The 19202-nt window shown below is 45.8% G+C and overlaps 1 protein-coding gene across 2 annotated transcripts; it reads right to left on the bottom strand.

Moving 5' to 3' along the window:
* Positions 1–5280: 5280 nt before the first annotated feature.
* LOC144133135 (uncharacterized) lies at positions 5281–18847 on the bottom strand. 2 transcript variants are annotated; one of them, XM_077665995.1, is made up of 5 exons: positions 18698–18847; positions 14368–14500; positions 11937–12082; positions 10403–10535; positions 5281–9189 (listed from the first exon to the last, which is right to left on the bottom strand). In XM_077665995.1, the coding sequence occupies exons 1-5, from the start codon at positions 18744–18746 to the stop codon at positions 8925–8927; spliced, it is 726 nt and encodes a 241-aa protein (XP_077522121.1). In that variant the 5' UTR covers positions 18747–18847; the 3' UTR covers positions 5281–8924. The 2 variants fall into 2 exon arrangements, with proteins under 2 accessions (XP_077522121.1, XP_077522122.1); XM_077665996.1 differs by having other exon boundaries at positions 8491–9189; positions 14368–14497; positions 18698–18843.
* Between the last annotated feature and the right edge of the window lie 355 nt (positions 18848–19202).

Genomic DNA, 19202 nt, shown 5'->3' with positions numbered 1-19202 from the left:
TAAACAGGGGTCGAGCCATCACTGTCCCAGGACCAAGGTTAAGGTTGCGTGCGCCTAGTCAGAGCCTGCCTATCCGCGTAGTCTTCAAAGAAACTACAAGAGCTGCTCGATCGCGTCAGGACATTCGTCGGGTAACTACTGCAATCAGTTTAACATTAGACTTCTACGTATACGCCGAAAACTGAAGCCATTGTCTAAAGCTTCCGCGCCGAAACAAATGTTCCTTTGTGATGTGACATAAATAGATCGAAACTAGCGAACACGAATTTCCCAGCAGAAATTTATGCACATTGACGATTGTTCGGCGCCGCTTTCATCGCCATTCATCATCTCTTTCCTGTAAATATCCTCATTACCGGATTTTGTCATCAGGAGATGGCGCTCTCTTCCTGGTTAGTTCTTGTGCTTTGGGATAACTAGGAGGAAAGGAAAGTTGGGCGAGTTGAATTTGATTCATGTTGAAAGTTAGCGCGAAATGAACAAGGACCAACTAGGCTTCTGCCTTTGGTGCTCGATCTTTTCACGCCACATTTCACCATGAACTATAGCTATAGTTCACCGAATTGCAGAAAAGCGAGCTCATTGCAAACACCAAAGCAAGTACTGTTACTACTTTATTGATGTTGTTATCATTGTTAGTACTGTTGTTATTATGACTACTACTACTACCAGTGGGCGTCCCTCATAGCCTGAGTCGCTTTGGGACGTTAAACCCCTATAGTCCACTACTACCATTGTCACAACCACCAGCACTACACCGCCACTACTACATCCATTAGTATTCCCCTCTTCTACTACTTCTACGAGCCTTTACGAGTGAGTCCCGGGAAACCTCCACTGCTGCAAATTGCAATCGAGTTGAGGACACCCTCTGCCTCTCCTACAAGTGGAGTCGGTAGGGGGCGTTGGTCGGGGGCACCAAGGCATGGCACAAAGAATACGTATGCGCTGCTTGCACGACGAAGTAGTTGCAAAGCATTTATGTTCTAAACATCACCTGAATCGAGGCTTAATGTTGTCTGACTGCCACTGTATTGTTGCGGACTCGCCTAGGAACTATCAGAAGCGCAAAATAGTAGCTGCGGAGCCATGCGGACTGCACCAACAACCGCGGCATATGCGTGGGTGCAAGCTATTTCAGTTGCGCTGCTGTCCGTCGGAGGAACACGAGTGGTGCTCTTCGACTGCAAACATAGAACGAAAAGGATCTGTCCTATCGGCCGCGTCTCGTGTGTATACTCTGAGCATGTTGTTGCTGAACAACGGATGGTCAAAAGCTTCATAATTTTGCTTAAGATTGCCACTGAGCGGAAGGTACCATCGGCGATAAAAGTTTGTGGGTTGCCGGTGGCGAAAACAAACGTTTATTTTGGCGCAGTCGCGAAAGTCAGTCAGCTGTAATTTTTGGCTGTCTTAGAGAGCATGCATCTTTCACCCGCTGGAAACAATACAACGGCACTTGGTCGCGAGGCAGCCCCAGTCGAAAAACATGACAGAGCCGGTCCCAGGATACAACAGGAATTTTTGTCGTTGCTTTGTCGTTACGACAGATTTTTCTGTAGTATTGTGAAGTTGTCTGTTCTTGAGAACTGGCTCTGCCGTTACGACAGGAGACTGCTCAATGTTGAAGAAAAGCCTGTGGTTACTACAAAGATTTCTGTTGTCAGGACCCTAAATACTGCAGCAATATTTGTTGTGACAACAAAATGTTTTCTGTTGTGTTTCGAGGCCACGCATCCCGTGAACATTTGGTTCAAAGAACCATTCTTTGGAACAATCGAATTTATCAACACCAAATGCGCTTAAAAAGTCGTGCATAAATGCAACGTTACATCAGATAAAAAGTGGCAGGCGACTAACTGCAAGAACTCCACGCCTTAGCTATTTGAACTGCAATATGACTGTATGCACGCTGGCCCTACTCGACAACTGAAGCGCAAAGAACATTGTTTTCCTTCGAGAAATGACGGTCTTGGTTATAGATTCTGAAAGACCGAATGGTTACCATCTTCTTTTTCTCTACTGTCACGAAAAGTAGACTTGTAGCTGCCGCCTCAGCCAGCTGTGCACGACTGCCACCACCACTTTGCACCGCTCGATTACACCCAACTCGTAGTGAGATTTTTACTTAGTATAACAATGGTCGGCACGACACTAGAAGCCCCTGTGACCCCAACATCCACGGAACTTCCGGCTGTTTTCTCACCGAAATGCTTCGCTGCTGGTTGAAAAGCTCTGTAAGTCAGAAACTTTCAAAACGCAAGAAAGTTAATGCGGGAGCTCCGAACTGCCGATTTGGGCTACCTGCTTTTTGTATAGTAATTACACCACGATTGCGACCTTGAATCACCAGCGTGGCTGTCTTATCGGCCTAAGCACTAGGTGGCGCCACCATCTTAAGATGGCGGCGCTTTTGATAGAACTCCGAGGCCAGTACAAGCATTTTGTGGTGAAGGTGAATTGTGTGTATGCATTCTGTTGTCATTCTGACGTTCCGCTTTACATGCACGATAGATGGTTGCCACACCCTACAAACAATGGTTCGTACAACGGGAGGGGATCCGTTCGCAGCGTTGGATCCTCCATGAGAGGTTTGTCGAACAAACTTTGAAAAAACTTTGGGCTTCGCCCCAGGGACCAGTACATGGCTACCATGGGAAGGGCCCCTCTCCAGAAAAAAAAAATATAAAAGCGAGTAGGGAATACCATTATAAAATTGATGACTAATATTGAGTCAGAATTACCCATAAACATTTAAATGACTGCGAATGACTCAGCAAAGAACACAGAACAGTTGCTCAGCCAAGTTGAGCAAAGAACCTGTAATGAGCGCAGAAATACATGCCAAAATACAGAGTAAATTATTAGAAGAGAATAAGAAGTATACAACAAGAGAAGCCATGAAAACTAAGGAAACGTCCTAATGCTGACGTGTTGTCATCGCATGATGACAATTAAATGGCAGCGTAAATTTTTGATCAAACCCGTACACGTCTTCAACACGGGAGTGCAAGAAAATGATGTACAGACTTGAATCTTGCAGATGAGCAGTATTCGCCAGCAGCTGATTTGTTCGTTGCCCTCCAGATATGTGTCAGAAAAAGAAGTATGAGATCGTTCCAATGAAAGTTGTGTTAAGAACCAGCTTCGAACAGATTCAGCATTGCAGTGAAAATTTGCATACGAGTATTTTCATCCTTTCGGAAACCGTTTGTATATACACTCCGTGCTGTTGATTGTATATCCGGTGCGCCAGATTCAGAGGTCTCAAAGTACGACCACGTAGACAGGGCATGAAAATTTATGCTCTCTAAGCACTAGAGACATATTGCTTTCCAGCCATGTCTTTTATTTACACTGAGCACACATGGCTTGTCCGACGCACACTTGGCATGTGCACTGGCACGTCGTACCAGCGACATCAGTGCTAGATTAGGATTGAGGAAACTGCATGAGCCATACCAGACGAATGTTCTTAAAGCCACTGCTCAGGAAGGAAACGCAGTAATGAACGCAACGACACAACGAAGCTAGCGACACCTCCTGCTCAGCCAAACTCTGCAGCGGCCGGCCGCAAATGCCAGCAGAGATGTCACGTCCGGGCCAGTAACTAGATGGCGCTTCTTCTCCAATATGGCGGCACCCATGAGAAGATTGGTTGTGTGCAAGTTTTCACATTATCAAAACATGCTGTGCCGGCCTTATGACAGACGGCTTTACGGCCTACCTCAAAGTTAGGTGTAACTCCTTGTTGTCCTGAATAATGCACAAAAACACCCTCCACTAGGTATACCTTTTCATACAATCGAAGCATGCGAGGACTACAACTTTATAGCAAAGGCTAGGCGGACATTTTTTTTTCAGATTCGATTTGAGGTTTACGCATGTTGTTCAGTAAATCTCTTTACTGTTATTTACCTGTCAGTTATTACGCATCGCTGCGAAAGGGTCACTTCTGAAAAAAAAATTGACTTCAGACTATCTTTGCATACATGTCTTGGAGACAACTTGTAGCAGACCTACTGCAGACATCTGTGGCAATCTAGGTATTGAAACTACTCGTAGAACAGTCTGTCCTTTATGTTAAACCGCCACCTGTAAAAGTTACATAAAATTTCTTTTCAAGACATTACGTGAAAGCACTCCTATAACATCACTCCTTGGTCTAACGTTAGCTGCAACAGGTTGGAACAAGTCCAGTCTAGGGGCCATCGATTTGCTTTAAATACGAAGGCGTACGCTGTTTTCAATTTATTCCGCCGCTTTTGCTTATCTTATGCTTTTACATATTCCGCTTTATCAGCCTGACTACGTTTGCAGAAGAAACGCCTCTCCCATTGATTTCCGCCTACCCCTTTCATACGGGCACCTGTAAGTATTGACTTCAATGGCTATTTTAAAACGCTTATCTTGTTTTGACCAATCTTTTGAACCGGTTGCTTGCCTGAAGGAGGCTTGAAGGAATACCAGGAATTGAGATAGTTAGTGATACATCGTGGTTAAAAACAGCGGAAACATACGAAAGATGAAGCAAAGTTCTTTGCAGCGCTTGTGGTGTCCGTTATTATTTGCTTATTTTTTTCGTCTGCCGACTTGAAGGAGCGCTACAAAATCTTGATGGAGCGCTGCAAAGAAAATACTTCATGTTTCGTCTGTTTTCGCTGTTTTTTTTTTCACGAAGGATTGAAGGTTTGGTTTGTGGTTTATGGGGGTTTAGCGTCCCCTAGCGAATCAGTCTATGAGGGACGCCGTAGTTAAGGGCTCCGGAAATTTCGACTGGCTGGGGTTCTTTAACATGCACTGACATCGTATAGTACACGGGCCTCTAGAATTTCACCACCATCGAAATTCGACCGCCACGGCCGAAATCGAACCCGCGTCTTCCGGGTCAGCAGCCGAGTGCCATAACTAATGAGCCACCGCGGCGGCGAAGGCTTGAAGGAGTCTGCATTCGCACAGCCTACCTTTCATGTGCTGTTCTGAAAGCGAAGAAATGAAGCCGCAGGAATACATGTTTCTGCAGAAGTGTATTTTATTCATGAAATAATGCCTTACAAAAATGTAGGAACAAAGTGACTGACATGATTATGGACGATGATAACACATCGGAGAAATGAGTGTCTAAAGCATGATACTTGCAGGAAAACGAAAAAAAATACAATTTATGCGTAGTGTATTGCAACGCTTCCCTTCGTCACAGCCTTCTTTTTTTAGCCCTACTAGTTTATTTCTGTTCGAAAACACTTAGAGGAGACAGAAACCAGTCCTTTAGCTGTTCTCTTTACCTGATGCAGCACGAAGCTGAATCGCTACGCCGATTAGAGCTGTAGTCCTCACCTGCTTTACTAGAGCAACACCATCTTGTTGCGAGACTAATATGTAGATTTTTTCCGCATTACTGTAATGAGAGTGATAGTTTCAAACTCAAGGTCGCCAGCATGTAACATGTAGCAGCGCAACATTTATACATGTAACGACGTTGTACAGCGAGCAGGCGTTTTGATTTCATGTAAAATAAATGAAGGGGCTATGTGCAAGCAGTAACTCTTGAGCCGCCAGTGTGCGTGAAGCTGTCGGCTTCTTTTTCCGCATGTTCCTGCTCAAGTACGATTAATGTTGCCCTTGTTTTTCTCTGCTTAGTCCTCGTTTCTCTGCGCAAAGTTTTTCAGTTCACGAATAATGTCTTCATCTTAAAGAACAATGCGTCTGTTTTGCCTACCAGATGAAGAGTTCAACGCCTATCTGTTTGCAAACACGTACGTTGGGAAATAGGGCCAAGAGAACGTTAATCCGGGTCTGCCGCAAATAATGGGGTGGGAAGCGCTGATGCCCCGGCACCGCTGTTGGTCATTGTGATGGCCTAGCTAGCGCACCATTCAAATAGCATCGTTATGACAACGATTTCACAGTGCATAGACTTTCAAACCCGAATGCATAGCCTGTTGTGAAAACATACAACCCATCAGGGTTACTTCAAGGTGAAGGAGCGTAGTTCATTTTGCATCGTCACCGTTATCAATCTCTCAAAGGTGGCAGGAACTCTAGTCATCGTACCTTCGAAGCTTAGGGCTTCCAGGTGCTTCTGCAATGCTGAAATGCTGCAAGCTTTCTGCAATACTTCAAGCTGTGCGGGAAACAAAAGCTATTCGGTCATTCCAGCTCCTATAGGTGGCGCGGCGGCAGCACGACATGGCGGACAAGGCGGTGATGGCGCCGATGCCATGGCATGCGTCTCTGTTGAAGCAAAGCGGCTTCTTGAAGTTGTGGCACTTTTTGTGCGTTTTTAGAGTCTATATAAGCAGCAGTACATGATTGTCGGTTATTGATAAGATCCTGCGCTTAAGTTTGGGTTCATTAGAATTAAATTTTTTGTCCGTATGAGCATGGAATCGCTAGTTCACAAGTGCCGCAAGAACTCCGAAACTTGCGAACTCAGCATAGTAAAGTGCGACAAACACTTTGATCTGTAATTTTTCGCGCGTTCGGATTCTTGTTCTTTCGGCACTCACCCGAAAGCGGAAAGAAACTACTTTAACGAACCAAACAGTCTGACGCTATATTTCGTGCCTACACGAGCGCGGCCCTTACCCGCATAAATAAGGTATGTGCATTTATTGCGCGCTGATCTTATAAGGACACAACTGAAAACAAAAAAATCAGCATTTGGTAACGCTGGCCACGGTCCATGGCGTAATATAACTGCACTTACCAATTACAACAGTGATCGAAATAAACTTTTTAATGTGGCTGTATCAATGAAGCCAGAAAGATAAAAATCCTTGAGCCTAAAATTTTGATTCGTGATTGGCTGCTTGTTTAGGTAAACAGAAAAGCTCTACCAGTGGTCTTCATTTTCTCACAGAGGAATTATGTTCGGTGGGGCTGAATGTGGTTGGAGCTTTACTGCAGATTTAATTCTATCCGACTATAGCCCACCTGCCGCGTACGTTGTTCACATATGTCGTAAAAAAAGAGGAAGTGTAGCTGTTGTTTGAAGCGGCAGCCAGGGGGTTGTTCGAGCTTTATAATAAAGTCCAAATTAGCGCTCAAAATGTGTTTTTGACAAGCGGGGGAAAACGCTTTGATCGAGTGAGCAGACGACAGTTTCCAAGAAACGTTTGCGGTTTTTCATCCACTTTGCGCATTATGTCCGAGAACTGAAGGTACAATATTGTGGAGTTCTTGCCATTCATATCGCCATTTAGCAGTTACGTTGTGGCCAGAAAGCCGTGTTTAATCCAGACTAGAATGGACTGAAGCGCCTTTGTTTTCTGCAAACGTCCGCCTTGAAATATAACCAATAAACTTCACATCAGCTCAGTGTTTAAGCACTGCACTGCTTTCATGCAGCTGTAACACGCTACGCTGGTCGAATGAACAAAACTCCGAACAGGAATGCATTAGACGACACGGTGTCGTGGCGTCAACAGAGTACGTCGCTGTGTAACAGACGGGTCACTGGGATCAAACACGTTATCAAACTGCAGATTGCACTTAACCCCTGCTTTTTAAACTCTTTACGTATTTGCAGAAACAACGTGTTTGCTGTTTGGAATGTTCGCGCATCGTAGAAAAGCAGAATATGCTCATTTCTGACACGTATCTTACGCTCCTAACCACTGCGATTGCACGCGCCGCGCAGAGCGATCACCGGCTCGCCACTTCAGGAAGAGGCCGCGTGGCGCCGCCACCGTCGCTGGAACGACCGAATACACTGTCTAACTTAAGTGTAAGCCACCACTTGTTCCCTGAAAGCAGGAGCCACATACTCCAAACTCGTCGTACATTGAAATGGTCGGTGAATTGTCGGCATCTTGGCCAGGACGTCATAGTGGCTGAAGTTTCGGAGTGCGAGTGTCATGTGCAGTTATCGTATACGAGATTTGAGCATCCGGCCTGCGATTTTCTTGCGCTCTCTGTAGCTTTCACTTTTCTGCCAGCCGGAATTCTCGCGTTATTGGCTAGAGCTTCAAGAATTTTTTTTCCGAGCGATATCTTCACAGTGTACTTCCCAGTAGTAGTCGGTGGAGTAGCAACAAGAAAGGAAAAACTCTCGCGTCGGCCTGCTGGACAAGCGGACTATGACTCAGATGGGTGTTGGCCATACAGGCCACGTGGAACGCGCAGCCAGTGTTGTAGAGGAACTGCCAACTTTGGTCACCTGGTCTAGATGGACCATGGTGTGCCGTGCTGCTATGACTGCCTGCTTAATGCTAAGACGAGGAGAAAGCTGTGTGAGCGCCAGCTGTTAAAGGGCTTGTTGTGCTTCCCCAAGCAGCACAGGTAATCGGTCCAATATTGGAAATGTGTTGGTAAATGCTGGTCCTACAAAGGACCAGCGTGAAACCATCTCTTTCCAATATCGGGCCAATTACCTGTGCTGCTTGGGGCGTTCGCACGAAATGACGTCTGCATCACGTGACCTGGTTATAGAAACTGGTCACGTGATTAAACACGTGGCCACGCTATGTGATGAAATCGTCTCATGACTGATTTAAATGATTCCCGCATCACTTGGTCACCTGACCCCTGTCATGTATGTGTAAAGGGGTCATGGTGGAACACGTGACCCACTGATCAACGACGCTTGACATCACCTATTGGTCGCGTCACTTGACCTAAGAGTAATGACCTATTGGTCGTGTCACGTGACCTATGCGTAATGACCTATTGGTTACACCTACTGGACACTCATTGGGGACCTAACATGACTTACTAGTATGGGCGGTATGACCAGTAGGTCATGTGAGCCATTCGTAAGTCCGTGAGTAACATGATCCACCAGGACCAACTTACACATGACCATCACCCCCTTAGGCATACGCTACCCCTATGGCCCAGTGCACGACATGATCCCTTTAACAGCTGACACTGAATCTAGTGTCACGGGATGTGCTTGCCCCTCACGATTATCAGAGACTCGACTATGGCTTCTTGCGCAAGGAGGCGGCGATCTCGACGGCAAGCTCGACGAGGCTGGACGTCCTGCGCGCGTCGGCCGGGAGCGGAGGCAACTGCGGCAGCTCCAGGCAGCTGGTGGAACCCCGCGAGTAGGGTCCGCACACGAGTCCCAGCACCTGGCCGAAGACTCGCTCCATGACGCTGGTGATGTACTCGACGGCCGGAGAGTCGGGCTCCGGGCAGCCGGAGAGAGCCGCCTCGGCGCACTCCACCATGCGGTGGTACGAACTGCGCGGAAAGGTTAAGGTTAGACCCTGGCCTGGCAGATAGAGTTGATGAATAGCTAGCTCGCTGGATAGATAGAGGGTAGATTGATAGATAGGTGGTTACCTAACTAGATGTATGACAGGTGTGAATGTTGATACAAATAACAGGTAAACAGGTAGAGAGATAAATAGGCGCAAATACAAGTATATAGATTGACGGGCGGGCGGGCGGGCGGGCGGGCGGGCGGACGGACGGACGGACGGACGGACAGACAGACAGACAGACAGACAGACAGACAGACAGACCGACCGACCGACCGACCGACCGACCGACCGACCGACCGACCGACCGACCGACCGACCGACCGACCGACCGACCGACCGACCGACCGACCGACCGACCGACCGACCGACCGACCGACCGACCGACCGACCGACCGACCGACCGACCGACCGACAGACAGACAGACAGACAGACAGACAGACAGACAGACAGACAGACAGGCAGGCAGGCAGGCAGGCAGGCAGGCAGGCAGGCAGGCAGGCAGGCAGGCAGGCAGGCAGGCAGGCAGGCAGGCAGACAGACAGGCAGGCAGGCAGGCAGGCAGGCAGGCAGGCAGGCAGGCAGGCAGGCAGGAAGGCAGGCAGGCAGGCAGGCAGGCAGGCAGGCAGGCAGGCAGGCAGACCAACAGATAGACAGACGGACGGACGGACGGACAAGTCATGCAAGTGATGCCATGGCACAGGAAAGCAGCATGCCGGTTGCAAGCGCTTTGTGATTTTTGCACCCTTGCTAAAGGAGTGAAATAAATAAATAAATAAATAAATAAATAAATAAATAAATAAATAAATAAATAACAATTCGAACAGCCAAAAATGTATAGGTGCCACGTAGTTACGTTCGAGTCTCTTCTCACATACCGAGGCACCATTTTAATAATTTCAGCATATTTAGAACGACCTAACATAATATACTAACACACGCGTTCTGCGAGTGCTAGGAAACGTTTGGGCGAGCTGCATAATTCCTTAAAATGAAAAGTATTCTAAAAGCACGAAAAATATCGTAACGTCTTCGAAATAAGATTCTAAGGCTTCCACAAAGTGAAAAGTAGCGGAAGCGCTAAAAACGCGCACTACCACACACGCGTTTTAAACACGCGTTTGAAGCCGGTCTGCGCCGAAAAGGTGGTGCGAAGTCGTCATTGTGACGAGTGCAAGTTTTGCTGACTTACCAGCAGGAGTAGTGGATGATGTCTTCGCGAGGGGCGCTGACCACGGCCGTTTGGAGACCATTGTACAGGCCTCCGATGCACTCGTGGAGCTTTGCGCCGCCGTGGTTCATGCATTTGATGCTGGCCTTGTACTCTGCATGGAGAAGAAAGAAAATTGACACTTTTAGCATACTGTGTACAGTGTTACCGTTACCGGTGCCGGAGTACCGGGAGACCGGCTACCAGTAGTCTGCATGCGCCGATTGGTCCTAATGCGACAGGCGCGCGCGCGATGGTGATGATGTCCATGTTGGAAACCCTTCGGAACGGGTGGTCACGTTGTTGTGACCCCCCCCCCCCTCCCACAAAACTCAAAAGGAAAAACAAACAAAAAAGTCGCACTGCAGGCACGCACACACACATTCGCAGCCACTACCCTTACAAAATAGTCTATAGACAGTCTATAGACTCTACTGCCTTCCTAAAGATATTTTTTGCCTATTAATAGTGTATAGACTGTTTATACACTGAAGTATACTAAACGTGTATGGCCTTAAATCTATAGATTGTCTATAGACTGTTTACACGATCTGTGTTGTCTATAGACTGTTCTCTAGGGTCTGTCTATAGAGAGTATATAGACATTATAGGCAGAAGTGTATGGACAGTCTGTAGATTGTCTAAAGAAATTTTTGTAAGGGAAAGCCTCTCAGTTTGGATGAGCCAATCCACATGATCCAATCAAGAAGGGAGATAAAGATAAACATTAAGCAGAAGTTGATAGCTTTCAAAGTGATGTAAACCACGTGCGTGACGTCACGGCTAAGAAGTTCAAGCCTCCTACTTGCGCCTTCACCCCGCGCTGGCGAGCAGCTTGTGAGGTTTGACGTCAACGATTCTGGGGTGACGTATACAGGTGCGTCACGATATTTGGTCTCCGATTGCAACCCACTTGACGTCGATTGTCGCGTGTGCAGAAATGTACAAGCACTTCGTGGATCAGTACTGAAAGCCGTGTTAAATTACTTTCTTCTTAATACCCGCGCCCGAAAGTATCTGGATGACATTTCTACATCCTTGTGAAACAAATCATGCCGTTGGTTAGACAATGAAATTTCATGACTCAGCACTTTCACTGTGAGACTTTACTCCAAAAACTGAAATAGGTAAAAAGTATTGACCCGCCATGGTGGCTCAGTGGTTAAGGCTCTCGTCTTCTGAGCCGGTGTACGCGGGTTCGAACCCGACTGCGGCGGCCGCGTTTCGGTGGAGGTGAAACGCAAAAGGCGCCCGTGTGCTTGCGATGTCAGTGCGCGTTAAAGATCCCCAGGTGGTCGAAATTATTCCGGAGCCCTCCACTACGGCACCTTTTTCTTCCTTTCTTCTTTCACTCCTTACTTTATCCTTTCCCTAACGGCGCGGTTCGGGTGTCCACCGAGATATGTAAGACAGTTACTGCGGCATTTCTTTTCCTCAGACCCAATTGTCATTTTTCAATTTTCAAAAAAGTATTGCTGCTTAAAAGGCGCAGTTCTATTGGTTCTCTTGAACTCACGGTCATTCCTTTCAGTGCCCGCGGTGCAAGCCGCCTCGTAGTCTTCCTCAGCTGCCTTCAGCGCCAGCGTGGTGACCACCTTGGGCAGGTTCTCCAGGCATTCATCGACGAACTTCAGCGAGCAGCCGATCTGCTTCAGGTACAGCCTGCAATATTCGGAGACAGTACCGGTGCCTTGTTACATCATTGCCTCCGGGCAGCTACCTCGTAGATGGAAGAGATGGGCGCTGTGTGTGAGCGGACGTTTCTTCGACATTAATAGGATATTAGCCTCAATTTGAAGCGTCGCTTATACTGAAATCTAGACATTAATGCTGTTCTGGTCAATTTTGGCACAGTCGACGCTGGGGCCCTAGCTAATTGACATTTGGAAAGCATCAAAGAAGGGACAGAGGCGGAGAAAGTCTTCAAAGGTCGTATTACATAAATGTTCCTGTTAATACCAACCAGAAACAACACTAAGAAAAAACAGTGAATGCGCAAGAATGCGGAAAATTGCCGCAATAAAATGCCAAACAAAAAAACTCTAGTACTAGAGAAAAAAACCCCAGTATCCAACATCTGACCAAGCGATGAGAGTAAAAGTCTGCCAACCAAGGAGCTATTTCTGCATCGTGGATCTTTTCTGCACATGCCTCCCGTGAGATTCTTCGCTACAACAATGTATGAAGGCTTATAAGTTAAGCAGAAGTGCTTGAGGACTGGACAAATGTCTATCCGGCATTCTTTATCAAGCGATCTTGTAATAATAACTCACATTTGGTTTGGGCTGCAAGATAATCAGTGGTTAACCAACACACGTTTGAATTAATACTCGGGGGCCCTGATGTAGAACTGTTGTCTAGGTGTGAGGTAGGGCAGAGTGGGACAAAATGTTACATCTTGTTACTTTTCGCCCCCAACTTTTAAACTAGATATTGTACTAACTTGTTATTATGTGTTATTGCCTTCCAGATGTCGACTATAACTTTATTCCAGGTATAACAGTGTATCAGTAAAGATTTTTTCTTCTCCTCCTCCTTGAGGTTGACCAGAGTGTCCTTTCTTTTTTAAGCAGAGGAGAAAAAAAACAATTGCGAAGTGAGCCTTGGTGAACAAAAAAGATCTTAAAGATGCATGAAATCCTGCACGCCCCATTTTTAAAAACTGTGCTGCTCAGTCAAACCTGGCGTCCTAGATTAGCTAGATTAACGCAAAGGTTTGTTTATTACAATTTGTTACTGGTCTTACTGCATTCAGAGTTGAACAACTTTCGCAGCTCGGGTAGTTAAGATGGAATTATTTTAGCAGCTGACTGACTGTATCTGGGGTAAAATGCGACATTGTTATGTTTTGGTGGAACTGAAGTAAATGTGATGGTTATATTGGTTGTAGTAAAACTCTAATCACGTTTTCCCGCTCACTAGAATAGTCTTAACCTGTTAAATAAAAACAACTAATGCCGACTAGGGCGAAGAAAACATGAAGAAAGCTCTGGAGAGACGAAAGCAGCTTCGGCGCCATCAAGCGTTTTTGAGATCTCGAAGGCGCCCACCGCAGAACAGCGAATAAAAGAGGATATGAAAAGCAGTAACTGTTAAAAACGTCTTGCGAGCCTTATTGTCACTCTCTCTCTTTCCTAAGCACATGAACAGTTATTTGCAGTGCGCATTCAAACAATAGAGCAAGCTCTGTTCGGTGTGACCTATACAGTCAGAATTAAAAGCTTGTATTCACGTGTGGTACGAATCGAACCAAATCGCTTGTCCATTCAACACGGCTGAGCGAAAGGGCAACACATGTGGCACTACAACAGAAAGGTGTGGTGATGGCAGGAAATAAAAAATCTCGCGCAGCCAGCCGTAGAAGTGCATTGACTGTAGTGGTCCGTTGAGCAAAACAGGTTCGGTATGAATGCAGTGTCTATCATTCGAATAGGCTCGCAAAGATTGCCTAGATGCCCATGGAGCCAACTTCGTGCGCAGTCATTGCAGGGATTAGTAATGTGATAACTTTAGAAGGGCAGCTCATTTCAACTTATGCACTGTCTCATTCTGCTCCACGGGGCGGACAAACTTCAATATTTTAATGTTTTACATTTCATAAAATTTTAATGTGTTCAGATTCACCTGAACTTTTCATATATGGTAAGCATGATGCCAGGACGGTAAAGAACAATTCGTTAGCATTCGTTTATTCATAACTTTGAAAAAAAAATAATGAAGACTATTTGAAAATTTGTGTCGTGTTTTGCCCCCCTTCTTATATCGAATGGTATACAGGAAAACTAATGCTTTTTAAACAAATTTACGTTACCGCATACTGCGAAAAGTTTGTTGCACAGAAAATAAAAGCTCTAAGCTCTAAGTCAAGGACACAATTGTTCCAAGGTTCCAAGTCTTTTTGCGAAAACCTCCGCATGCATGAAAGGAAATATGCGCAGTTCACTCACTTGCAGTTGGAGTTGAATTCGTCTCCACCTTCTGGGAGCCGCGTTGTATTGCTGTACACCACGTAGTCCGAGCCACAGCCTCGGAGTGTCTCGATTTTGCAGCCGCTCTTGACCTGGGCTCTGGTGAGTCCTGCTGTGGAGAGAGCCGCAGACGAGACCATGTGAGGACGATGCATTTGGGCCAATGGAACATGTCTTAAATACGAACAGAAAAGTCAATCCTGGGTACGTTGTTGTATTTCGGTGGTGCCTCAAGTGGCTTCTGAATGAACTCCGGAGGTTAAAGGACATACCGTCGTGAGATTTTAAGTAAAAATACATTGAGAAATAAGAACCGTAACAAATCCAGCAACAACATCAGCGACAGCAGCATGAGCTTCCAGTTGTGTGCCGTGCAGTATCCTCGGTGCAGCGTGAAGTGTCTTACGTTTATTTTTTGTCTTGGTCGGTTGGTTTGTCATTGCTTAATTTGCGCTTTTAAGTAAAGTAATTTCCTCATGCTGCCTCCGGTTTTCTCTGACCATCCTATTAGATGACCTGATGTCAGAGAGGCAACTCCACCTCGGGAAAATTGGAGTGTTAATCAGCACTAATAATCTTAGATCAGTGCATTGGAACTAGTTGTCTCAGCGAAATTCCCCGAGAAATTCGCAAAGCCATTAGTAACGAAACAACATTTTCAGCATGACGCGGTTGCTCATTGGTTATGGTTCTTGGCTGCTGAGCCTAAGCCACGGGGCCGCGACAGATGTATTTCGATGGAGACGGATTGTCAAACAAGCACTAGAATCAATCAATAAATAAATCAATCAATCAATCAATCAATCGATCAATCAATCGGTCAATCAATCAACCAACCAACCAATTCACCAATTAATCAATCAAACAATTTACCAATCAATCAACCAATCAGTTCCACGGCTTTGAACAGCTGACGTTATTCTTGTCCACTGGAGTCTTCAATCCAGTGTAGCAATACTAAAACTGACACATGCTTCGTCACCAGGCGGCCGCTGCTACAGCTGCTGTTCCGAGATGACGAATAACAACTGCTACAGCATTCCTTCTCCGGTTCGAATCTGTTTTCTTGCAGTCCAGGGGAAAGCTTTACTGAAGACTGTAGAGAATTGCCCGAATTATTTGTTTCAAACCTACTCCAGTCAAAAAATTTTCCTAAACACTCAATTTCAGCTAACCCCGTTAGGGCTTTACTTACAGATGCAATCGGCATTGCCCATCAAAACACAAGCTAGCCCTCCTGCCCCGAACTGGTGTTTGTCCCAGGTTTGAGCTTCGGACCAGGATAACGTTTTTATCGACTAGCATAATTTCAAATGCTGCGTAGCTTTCCTGTGTAGCCGCAATGCTAGGGCCATGAGCCTGTTCGGAAGTTTTTCCTTCTATAGACGTTTCTTTCCTTATTTGAACTTCAGGCAGCAGGAAACGAAGTGAAACATAACGCTGCGTGTAGAGGAACGCACTCCGATATGTCAGAATTAATGAACGCGGCTTCTAATATGGAGTCGGCTTACTTGGCCGCGACGTAATTGTCACGCGCTGTAAAAACAAACTGAAGGTAGCTAAAAGAACGCTTACATATGCCGACCAATCCGTGCCGTTCAGGAGAATCAGGTTCCACGTTTTTCCTCCTGATGCTTTCGATGCGAGCGCAGATTACGTCTCATTTCGCATTTGCTTTGGGCGCTCGCAAAGACATAGTTTGCAAGGGGACGCTGCTTGCATATTAAATTTGAACAGATAAACATGTTTTGGCCAAATGTTTAGGGGAATCCCCTAAGTTGGAGTAGATTTGTAATAAGGGAGTAATTACTCATTGGCCTCCACCAAAGCACAGCCATACGGCTACCAAGGAAAGATGCGGGAAGGAAAGGAAAGGAAATTTCCTTTGCAGCCGTATATGGCAGCACCTTGTTGGATGCCAGATAGTTATTACTCATTATTACAAACATGTTTTCCTTCTGGCAACAGAAAAAGCCGAACTGCCATCCAAGATACAGCTGTGCGCGAATGAAGCGAGCGCTTGCATTGATTAGAAGCGAACGTATTACTCTTTGGCGAACAAAGATCCTTGCGTTAGGAGCCTTTGTAAATTGCTTAACTCCATAACGCATTCTATTTTCAGGGCACAGCGCCGCTTACGAACCGCTCCTACCGGTGATGATAATGATGCATTTTTATGACGCAAAGGCAGTTTTTGCCTAAGAGAACCTTGGCACAAGATGCTTTTGTCTACACAAGGTGGGGTTCAAGGCCCATTTACCAAGCAACTCAGCAATTCAGCAATTCAGTCAAGCTGCCATAGTTGAAAGTAATGACAAAAATAAAGGCGGGAGAAAGGCATTGCCAAACACAGGGTTTTAACAGGCATAAACCAATGGAAAACAAAAGAACAGGGGTGAAACGCTTGAAGAAAATGTCCATATAAAAGTTAAAAAAAAAGAGGTGGCACAAAAAAAAAAACGTTTCGAAGAGCGATGAAAGCAGAGCAGAAGAGCTCCGGTAAGAGCAGGCACGCAAAAAATAATGAGGCAGGAAGAGGTCTTTTGTGCTCAAGTACAAGTACTCTAGCGGCCACTAGATGTGCTCTCCAGATATGCTCCCCACACATGCTCAACGCATAAGCTCCTCAGATATGCTCGGCTCATATGCCCACAGGTATGCCGAGCCCTCCCCAGATATGCCGAGCACTAGACCAGTGGAAAACTTGCTCCCGTTGTATCACAGGTGGGTACCCGGCGGCACTGGGGATCGAACCCCGCTACCTTCTTCGCATCAGAGGCGGACGCTCAAGCCACTAGGCCACCGCGGCGGCCATCTTACTGACCAGGCAATGAGAAGCCATCACCTTGGGCTCTTTTATCTCGCCATTCAATTGTATTAGGGCTGTCGTCTTTCGTATTTCACAATGTAACCAACGAGTGGCGCGATATCATTGGCACGAAATCGAAATGAGCCAGTTTGTTGAAGCTCAAATTATTCAGGAAGATAAGAACTTAGAAGAAACGTGGTAAGAGCCAAGCATAAACTGGTTAGACCGCATTAGAATCAACGTGCTAGGGCAAGAGTGCCTCGATGCAGTTAGATTAGCTGGGGCGGTTTGAAAGGAACTATTTTAGGCTCAGCCCAAATGGAAACATCGCATCGTAACCTGTTTTTGCCATAACCTTGAGAGAACACATCATTGAATCTAGACTTTTTGATCATTTTGCGCTGTTACTTTTGTTGGGTAGTATCTGATCGTCGTGGCTTGAACGAGGCATGATTTTGCCTACAGGTATTTAGTCGCAGTGACAACAATTGAGGCTGCAGAAAATTCTCGGTGGCACGCCCTGGGCTACAGTCTGAATTCAGAGTGTTTATGAACGGTATAGACATTATAAACATTCGCTCCTTTTGTATCTACTCAACAGAGTATATAATATACTCATAAATTTGCACAAACCACGTTTCTCAGCGTATTTTTCAAAGTGAAGCCATTTTGTCACCTCCCAGAGTTGCAGAAAACATGTTGTAAGACTTATGACAATGAATGCTAACGCTACAATTTATGAGTTTAAAAATCAACGTAGGTAACGCTACATGAGCAAGCGATAGACTGAGTGTCAGCTTTACTATCGATTTTTTTTTTGCGTTTGCTCGAGTATCTGCGCAAGGTGCTATCGTTTCTAGGTGCTCAGGAAAAAGCATTAATTAGCTAATTGCAGTCCATGTCCAACATTCTTGGGCAAACATTTAAAATATTGGAATATTATAAGGTACTATTATAGAAATACTGAAGGGAACGGTCCATTGTTCCAATGCGGTAGCAAAATCTTCCTTTTAAAATTTTTCCATCGCTCGCATCAAGCACCTAAGACTGCCATAGAAAACCAATGGGGAACGCTTTTGTCGACAGGAAAGCGTTAATAGCAAAAAATGCAAGACTATTAACAGAATATGTTGCTATATTGATTGTTATAGTGAAATCTTTCAATATATAAAAAAAATTCGTTCATAAGTTCTTTCCCCTTGAACAATGCTTTCGTCCAAAATTATTGGGTATGCACGCTGTATTCGTGACGTAATTTTACTTAACGAATCTGCTAGTATTTATTTTTTGGGGGGTTCGGAGCCAGTTGCTTGAAACTGTTGAAGTTCTGAACTTTTCTTCTACATATTCACTGCCTGGGAATTGCAGCGTTAAGCTGCTCTTAAGAGTGAATCTACTACGCTAACTTCGACGCTATAATTACAAACATGGATGAACGGTTTTGACGCTCTTTTCTTCAGACATCCAAAAAGTCCTAAACGCCGTCGTATAGAAACTCACCCAAGGTGGCGCTAGCCAACAGAAGACTGCAGAATCCGAATCGGGCCATGTTTCCTATTAGCTTGCCTCAAGAGAACACTCCGTATATCCCACAGCTCGGTCAACTATTTATTCACCGTGGCGCGCGAGGCGTGGGCCTTTTAATGCGCATTTTTCCCCTCGGCTCCCTTTTCCTCCTCGCCACCGTTCTCTCTCCAATTCGACGAGGAGAAACACGTCCGTTGATCCTCCTTCTTCTCTAAAATCTAAATCACACACAATGAGAACCAATAGGATTACCTTGAATGCCACGCTTATCGGCGCTGTATTCAAAGTTAGCTTCAATCGTTTCTATACCTGGCTTTCTGAAGCAGTGTTTACGTCACGCGCGTTCTTAGTTTTACTCTCACTTCTTTTCCTGCCCGTTCGACTTCATTGCAGTTTACCTCGCCGAAGCCGTCGGCACGCGCGCGATTTGCATAGCACTTGTTTGACTAACGTCATCGGAAGTACGCGTCCTTCCCTG

Source organism: Amblyomma americanum, chromosome 5 (assembly GCF_052857255.1).
Source record: "Amblyomma americanum isolate KBUSLIRL-KWMA chromosome 5, ASM5285725v1, whole genome shotgun sequence".
Taxonomy (NCBI): Eukaryota; Metazoa; Arthropoda; class Arachnida; order Ixodida; family Ixodidae; genus Amblyomma; species Amblyomma americanum.
The sequence above is the reverse complement of the archived record's forward strand: the minus strand, read 5'-3'. Positions and strand labels throughout refer to the sequence as shown.

Bases quoted from the DNA above. Each gene is read 5' to 3' on its own strand.
- LOC144133135 (XM_077665995.1), bottom strand. From the start codon at position 18,746: ATGGCCCGATTCGGATTCTGCAGTCTTCTGTTGGCTAGCGCCACCTTG. The intron at 12,083-14,367 runs GTGAGTGAACTG...CGAATATTGCAG, and splicing joins GAATTCAACTCCAACTGCAA to GCTGTACCTGAAGCAGATCG. The intron at 9,190-10,402 runs GTAAGTCAGCAA...CTTTCCGCGCAG, and splicing joins ATCATCCACTACTCCTGCTG to TTCGTACCACCGCATGGTGG.